This window comes from Zingiber officinale, chromosome 4A, assembly GCF_018446385.1.
Source record: "Zingiber officinale cultivar Zhangliang chromosome 4A, Zo_v1.1, whole genome shotgun sequence".
NCBI lineage: Eukaryota > Viridiplantae > Streptophyta > Magnoliopsida > Zingiberales > Zingiberaceae > Zingiber > Zingiber officinale.
Genome location: NC_055992.1, coordinates 32,422,836 through 32,431,521, shown reverse-complemented (window position 1 = coordinate 32,431,521; position 8,686 = coordinate 32,422,836). Strand labels below are relative to the sequence as shown.

The following is an 8,686-nucleotide window of genomic DNA, read 5'->3' as shown; positions in this document are numbered from 1 at the left end:
CACACGGCCCGAGCTCCATACCAGTGCAGGGCCATGTGAGTACACGGCCCGGTGCCTTCTCCCTTCGTTTCCTCCAATGCATGCCCAAAGATGTAGATTCTTCACCAAATCGACTCCTGTGTACAGAAAATGCACAAAAAGCAAATCTCCGAACCAAAAGAGTAAATATGCTAAAAGGAAAGCTGGAAGTATAAAAATGCATAGATCAAGCATGCTCAAAGTATGTAAATGTGCGTAAAAACATGCATAAAAGAGTATATAATCTTCGCACATCACTCAATGGGGAGCTTAGGTGTAGGGGAAGCCTTGTGATAGACTCTTAAATATCCTTGTGATAAAATTCTTAGCTTAATGGGGATCTTAGGTGTAGGGGAGCCTTGTGATAGGTTCTAATGCATGTTGCATGTTTCATTAGCATGATTGATCGTTATTATGTTTTCCTTAACTTAAACATATGCCAAATATTAAAAAGGGGGAGATTGTTGGAAGTAATCTTGAGGTCCAGTGTGACCATGAGTTTTGATGTTTGGGCAAAGGGTTTAAGTTAGGTTTATCTTTATATTTGATATGTGTATTAAAGTTGTGCAGATTTGCAGAATACATATATGATTTAGCTTGATGGCTTCGGGTTTTGTGAAGGATGGAGCATTTGAGGGACCATGGACAAGGCAGCAAAGACAAGATGAGGGAAGCACACTTCAAGGCCTATGCAAAGGATGTCATTGGGGCAAGCCGCAAGCTTGAATGCATCCGAGGGATGAGAGCCAGAGGAAGAAAGCTTGAGGTGTAACGACCACCATTCTTACTACTACTACTACTCTCTAAGAGTGACCGTTACTTATCTACTACTCTACTTAACCGGTTTATTAAAAATCTCTAGGAAAACCCTACCGAAAAATTTCGACAGAGTCTCCCCTGTACCGGTGACCATTTCCCATAATACAAGCATAATATACTCAGCCACAGGCGGCTGGAACATATATCTTCACAACCACGCAGTATAATATCACAAATAAAAGAAAGAAACTACCCTATCAATAGCAAACATCAATATCACTCCATCAATAGAACCCAACTACAAACGCGGAATAAACTTAAATACAATATTGACTCATAATAGCATTAAAAGAAAACTAAAGAACTGTAAACAGAAATGTCTTAATAATTCCTTAGCAAACTCTTGATCTCCCCATAGTCCAGCCATCACACACCTTCATCACCACCACCTCGTCGCCTTCCTTTCCTTTATCTGCAGTAGGAGGAAGTGCAGTCTATAAGCATAAAGCTTAGTGAGCGCTATCTACTCACAAAAACTCGATATGCATGTATATAAATAAAAACATGCTAAAACTGAATGCTAACATATAAAATTACTCATGCTCATATATAGCAAAGGAATCATGCTAACTGAAATACTAAACATGTATAGTTTATCATGCTCATAAACTAATAAAAGAAGCATACTAAACATGCAAAACTACTAAACATGTAAAGATACTAAACATGTAAAGCTAAACATGCTCATAAGAATAAAACTATAACAACATGCTGAAAGCAAATAAAACTAAACATGCTGAATAATCTAATAGCAAGAAACAAATAAAACTACTACTGCATGCTTCAAATAACAAGAAACTAAACTTTCTAATTCTAAACATATTTGAAGCTTGTTTCATTTGTTTCAAAACTTATACTTTAATACTTCAAAATAATAATAAACTTTTTTTGGGCCCGGCATTGTACCAACTTTTTGCGCGCATTCTTAATAAGAGTCGAGGTAGCTAATCCCGAAACTACTAAGGAACTTCTAGGCCTTGTGCCTAGGGGCATCTTGGAGCCCATCCCTTGGACCTTGTGTCCGGTACATGCCCTTTAAAAGTAAAATACTTATTATCTTAATTACTTCTTCTTTAAATGTCTTGACTTTTTAATAAGCACCTTGTGTGCCAAAAATCCCTAAAGTCTTGACTTTGGGATCTACTTAAGGCCTTGGCCTTTTTCTTTCTTTTCTTTATCTTTCTTATACTTGTTAATACTTCTAACAGAATACTTCTTTAAAGAGAAACTGAAATGTTTAAGCAAATTCTATATAAGCTTAAACAAAAACTGCATACTACTTAATAAAAATCTACATTATAATCTTAATAAAATCTGAAGTTCTAAGCTTAATAAAATCTGCAAGCAATGCTTATGAAAATCTGCTTATTAAAAATCTGCATACTATACTTATAAAAATCTGCATGCTATACTTATAAAAATCTGCTTATTAAAAGTCTGCATACTATACTCAACAAATCTGCTCATGCACATCTATTAGCAAAGGAAAAGAAATCTGCTCATGCTCGAATATTAGCAAAATGGTAAACTGATCATGCTTAATTATTAACAAATGGATAATTGCTCATGCTTTACTAACAGCAAGGGAAAAATCTAAACGGCATAGAAAACTTTTAAAACATGCTGTGATAAGAGCAAAGAAAGCTAATCTAATCTTACTAATCATGCTACAAAATAGAGCAAAAAGAAAACTAATTTGATCTTGCTAAATGACACAAACGTAACAAAAATGCTAATGTTTGCATGCTGGAACTTACGGCTGTTCATGCTCTTGAAATGCCAAGAACTGAATCTGTTCATTAATAAGGAACATAAGGAGACATGCTTGAAGATGTAACTAATCAGGCTCTTCAATGGCAAGGAAATTCAAGCGCAAAACATAACTCAAGGAACTAAAACAGCAAGCCAAATGAATGCCTAGAGTTGTCTTGAATCTAATTCGAAGGCTTTTAAGTAAAGATTTCTCTCACAGCAGTATCATAATTCTAAGTGCTATACTTAGGTTCAAAACTGAACAGCAAGAGCTGTTCTTGCCCACTAACAAACTAACAGATCCAAGGATCTCCTAGAACAAGCAAAGCCTCTTTAAACATACTACAACAGAACATAAAGGAGCAAATAAAACTCGAAACTACTAGCAGATTCTGTATAGCTTATTCCGAAAACAAAGAAGGATACTAAAGCCCTAAGAATCATCTTGTACAACATGTTCCGGAATATTAAAGAATCTGTTCATGCTCAATTAATAGCAAGGAAGAAAAATCAAGGAAATCAACACTGCAAGCTAAAGGTCGGCTGCTCATTCTCATGCAGTAGCAAAAAAAGGAATTTAAAGATATCAATGTTGCAAACTAAAGGGTCGGCTGCTCATGTTCAACTAGTAGAAACCGAAACCACATGTTAAACCTAAACAACTTATTCATTTATCTCAGATTTCAACAAAACTAGATCTGCACTTGTAAAGGCTGTTCATGTTCGGAATTTACAACAAGATTTCAAAACTGAACTTTCAAATCAAGGTTACTCAAGCCTAATGCATGGCACAAATCCAAATCCGTACCAATCTGATTTGCACAGCAAGGTCACAAACCCGAATTGCACAGCAAGGTCACAACAGAAAATTCTAACTCTAACTTGAATTTCTAATTGCAAGGCATGAAGGAAATCCAAATCATATGCCTAAACTAATCAATTCATTCCTTTTTCTTTGAGATCCCCGGCAGTAAGCACAAAACCATAATCTTTACAACCTAAAATCCGAAAGTCATGAAAACAAATCAAAGCTCGGAACTACTCCTACTGCAAGTGAGAAGCAACTCACCTTGGTTTGCTTGGGCTTACAACCGAGAAAGAGATCTAGGGTTTGGATGAAGCTTCAATCCGGCGATCCTTCTGCGCCCGCGTGCTCCCCTCGATGAGCCGACCTCAAGGAGGTGAAGAAAACCTCTCAGAAACCTTAGCCGGCGCCGGAGATGATCCCTAGTTCCGTCGCTTCTTTCGCCCGAGAGCACCGCCGCGCGCCGTCGCGAGAAGAGGAGAGGAATCGGGAGAAAATGTTTAGTTTTGGAAAAATCAAAACTTAATTCCCTTTAATATATTAGGGTTAAATCCAAAACTATGCTATAACTCTATTCTTCCCTTATATAGTTATTAAGAATCTTGTAGCTCAGCTGGTTTGGGCTGGTTTTGCTTAAAGCCCAGCTCATGGGTTCGAATCCCAGCCGCGCACTTTTATTCCCCTTTTATTCAAAACGCTCTAACTATAGCTTAAATATATTCCACCTCCTATGTAATTAACAAAGCTTTCGTAGACCGGTTGGTTGGCTGTGCTTTGACTAAGTCAGGGCTCGCGGATTCGAGTCTCGGTTGCCACTATTTTCCTTCCTATTTATTCTTATTCCTAACTACTACTTATATACATATTGCTCCATATATAATTAACAAAAACTCGCTGGCTCAGCTGGTCGAGCTGCGTCCGGTTGGGTCGTGTCTGACCCGAGGTCACGGGTTCGGGTTCGAGACCTAGCTTCAATATATTTATTTATTTATTTTTTTAAACTTCTTCCTCTTGGTAAAAATACCAAATGAACTCCAAAAATTGTATAAAAATACTCTAAAAATTTCTAAAAATCTCTAGAATATTTTAAAAATATTTCCAAATATTTTTATGGACATTTGGAACTCGAAATAAGGAAAATTGGGTCGTTACATGAGGCAAGAGGTTAAGGCTATAACAAAGAGTCAAGTGAATCGTGAGGGTCCGAGTGTGAGAGAAATGTACTTGGGAAGGGAAATCCTAGGTTTAGGGTTTTACCAGTTGACTGAGTATGGGATCAATCGATTGGGGTAGGGCACAGAATGCTTCTCTGCCCAACAACTGAAGAGATCAGTCGACTGGTGAAGACACCAATCGACTGATAAAGAGTCGTTGGTAGAATCGTGAGTTCTGCGGAGTACCATTGGCCAACACCAGTCAACTAGTAACGATAAAATCAGCTTTCTAATTTTTCCAAGCTCTATATAATAGAGCTTGGGGTGGCTAGCCTTAGTTAACGAAGCAGGAGTGGAAAACTCCTGTTAGTAGTCTAACTTGAGCTCTGATTGGAGTGTAGTGTATTGATCAAGGTTGTGCGAGATTTACTCCACCGAGAAGGAGTTCATACTAGCCGGAGGTTGCCTGGCTTGATCCATTGAAGGATCATAGGGATTGTCCATCTTATGGATAGTCATGGAGTAGGAGTCCTAATCTCTGAGCCATGTAAATAAATGTGTTAGTGGTTTGCTTGTTCTTTCTTGTCTTTAGCTTTTATGTTTATATTTGCTTGTATTTCCACTGCACTAATGAATACGTAGGAAAGCGAACAATTTGGGGTTAACGTCAATTTAACCCCCCTTTTAGCCGGCTACCGATTCTCAACACGTTGTTGTTGATCTTCTGAAGACCAGTAACATGTTGTTGCTAATGCTCTGAAGATCAACAACGCGTTATTGCTAAAGATCAATAATATATTGTAGTAGCTACAAAATCATAACTACTATAATTACAAGTTATAAATTTGAGAGGCCATAACTTTTGATTCAAATGAACTACGAGACACATAATATATCAAATTGAAGATTCTGAATAAGTTTCAATTTGATAAATTTCCTATTTTTAGAATGTCGTAGGTTCATCATCTAATTTTGTCCCAAAAGTGGCTAATGAACCTAAAAAACTCAAAAATAATATGAAACCAGGACTTATATATTCATCTAATTCTCCCAACCATATCCTTAACCATATATGAAATACATCGTATTGAGAGCAATTTTTTTTTCAAAACTAATAACACAAATTCATTTCTTTAATATGTCATACTCAATATTATTTTATAAACAAAGTTATTTGATAAAATCTTATCAATAATTTCTTTACCAACATATATTAAAATAATAATATTTTTAAATACTAGTATAAAATCATTTTACAATAAACCAAATATCAATTTACAACAGGTAAACTAGTAACTACAATATTTCAACAATAATAATAATCTAATAAAAAATAATTATCATACTATAAAAAAATATTAATTTTACTAGAAAATTACAACAATAAATATAATAGCAACAACAATTTTATAAGTTTTACAATAACACATATTACAACAATAATACATATAAAGAACACAATAATTTAAACAAAATAACAATTAGCAGTATACATCAATAATAGTTATGTATGCAACAATAATAAAAAAATATTACGAATATTCCTTTTCAATATTTACATCAAATCGTTATACTTGTGATTATATTACATAGGAAGAGCAAAGTTTTCTATTTCATCCAATAAAAAAATAAATTGTCTAATCCAAGTATCCTAGATGATTCTATGTAGTAAAATAGCTCAAGTGGCCATCCTTAGTATGCCCTTGTAGATTCAACAATCAAAGATCATATCTAGAAAGAAAGACAATGAAAGTATAAAAAAAACTAGAAATAACTTACTAGAAAAAATCATCATCAATACAAGAAAATTAAAAAAATAGGAAATAAAATGCTAATTCGCATATAAAAATTAATTATTTTCCTGATTATGAATATCATAATAGATAAAATTTTTAAAATTACATAAAGTTTAGGTAAGACAAGTGAAATTTATTATTTTACATGTTAAATTACTGAAACTTTATTACTCATGAAGAATTAGTGACATGGACCTATAGTGTAAATTTAGTATGCATACTATTAAATAAGCTTGGTTAAATGTATACATAATTTTATTTTTTCCTCTAAAAATTTCTAATCTTTCATCCATTCTCCTTCATCTCTGTCTCGATGAGTTTCCTCCATCATTGTTTGTCTTGACATTTCATCAAACAACTACAGTAAAAAAATAGAATTGCCCTAAAATATACAAAGTTCATATCTTTAATTTGAAATAAAAAATTTAATTTGTTATTAGGGATGCATTGACACTCTTGCAACCGAAGCTGCTTTCCGATGAAAAATCGACGAAGTTGGTCTCATCCTCTAAAAGCACTTATTTTCCTCCTCTCATGACCGACTTCTCCGACTCGTTGAGCTCTACTTCTAACAATAACAAGAAACTTATAAAAAAGATCAAATGCTGAAAAAATGCAGTACAACGATGTCAGTACCATGAAAAGAGAGAGTGAACAGAGTTGGAATGGAATGATGACGAAAGCTCACCCCTGGCACCCCTTTTAAAATCGATAGATTTGGCTACCATATATTGGTCTAAAGTTCAATCTTGATCTCAAATCATCATCAATTTACTATGTCTCAGTGAAGGTGAAAGGGCGTAGCCACCGCTAGTGATCTGATAATGGAGAAAACAGTGATGAAAGAGGAGACTCGGAAGATTAAGTTTTTTTTAAAAAAATAAAATAAAATGAAGAGTATTATGGAAAAGAAAAATGCAAAAAAAGCTATATATTTTGGACAATTTGAAAATGAAGTACGGGGTAACATGTAAAATCAACTACGTCGGCCCAAGTTTCTTTAATGTTTAATTATCCTTTTGTTCGAAAATAATTTGACATCGCCCAAAATTTGAGCGTAGCGTCGGTGGTCAAATCCAAACCCTACAGAGGCTCCATTCGCCATCGGAGCTCCTTTCTATCTCCTGCCCAGCTGTCGAATTCTCTTCCTGGTTGCGCGGAGGAGGACGGGGGGCTGGGTGGCGGCGGAAGGAGGATGGTCTCGAGCGCGGAGCCGAGCAGCAGCGGCTCCGGGACGCCTTCCGGCCGCGCTCGCGGGCTGGTCCTCAAGGCGCTGCTTTTGCTGGGCGGTGCCCTTTTACTGAAGCGGATGAGGAAGTCCGCCACCCGATGGGACCACGCCCGCGCCGTTACGAATTCCCTCGTCGGGGAGAAGGTTCCCTCACGGTTTCCCCATCCTTGCCTTTTTTGTCTTTCCCTTCCTTTTTTTTTCTTTTTTGCATTCGGGTGAATCTGGAAAGCATACAAACTGCTTGATTTGCCTTTTTCTCTGTAAAGTTTTCTCGGGAGCAGGCTCGCAGAGATCCTGACGATTACTTCAATATAAGGTGCAGGCAAAATTTCTCTTCCTCTTTTTTTTTTCTCCTTCTTTCCTCGATTCTTTTGGTTTCTTCAGATTTCTGTTGCAGTAGCTCTTAGGATGAATTTATGCTCACCATTTTATCTGTCTCCTGAATGCAATTTGAATGGGCTCAATAATATCTTCTCCATCAAGGATCATCAAGTTTTAAGAATCCTATCATCCTCAATTTTGAATGTCTATATATATATATATATATATATATATATTGGCTAACTTATTTGGGCTGGAAGATATTATGAAATTTGAAATTTCAATTCAATGTTTTTGGATGACCTCATTTATCGGGAATAAGCCAAGAAGATTATGCGTTACAATTCTAATTGTTAAAATAGTTTGGATTGCCAATCCCTCCTGAAGTGGTCAAATATCGATAAAAGAAAAAAAATAGCAAGATACCCAAAAGGAATGGAATCCTTCTTCCTATTCTTCTGTACTCAAATTTGAGATGATAATTTTTGAGGTTCAATTGCATATACTAATTTCCTTTTTGAGAATTGGCTTGGTTAAGAAATTTTGGTGGAATTAAAATATGTTATGTGTTTCTTTATTCATGAATCTCATACATATGTATACATAGTTACTCTAGACTTAATTAAATCCCTACGATCAATTCCTACAATCAAGATAAATCATATCACTATATTTTCTTTTTCTATTTATATAATTTGTAACACTTCCACTAAAGCTGGGGCATAGACATTGATCATGCCTAGCTTGTTACAAAGATAATTGACTTGAGAGTCCCATTTAAAGTTTTTGT

General features: G+C 35.5%; 1 protein-coding gene across 1 annotated transcript in view; it reads left to right on the top strand.

The window, feature by feature from the left end:
• Positions 1–7,377: 7,377 nt before the first annotated feature.
• The window catches only part of LOC121969786 (chromophore lyase CRL, chloroplastic-like), a 56,925-nt gene continuing 55,616 nt past the window's right edge, over positions 7,378–8,686 (top strand). The window contains exons 1-2 of the mRNA XM_042520032.1: positions 7,378–7,719; positions 7,842–7,891. Of these exons, the coding sequence (XP_042375966.1) occupies positions 7,540–7,719; positions 7,842–7,891 (230 nt within the window). The 5' untranslated portion in view covers positions 7,378–7,539. The remainder of the gene's footprint in view (positions 7,720–7,841; positions 7,892–8,686) is intronic.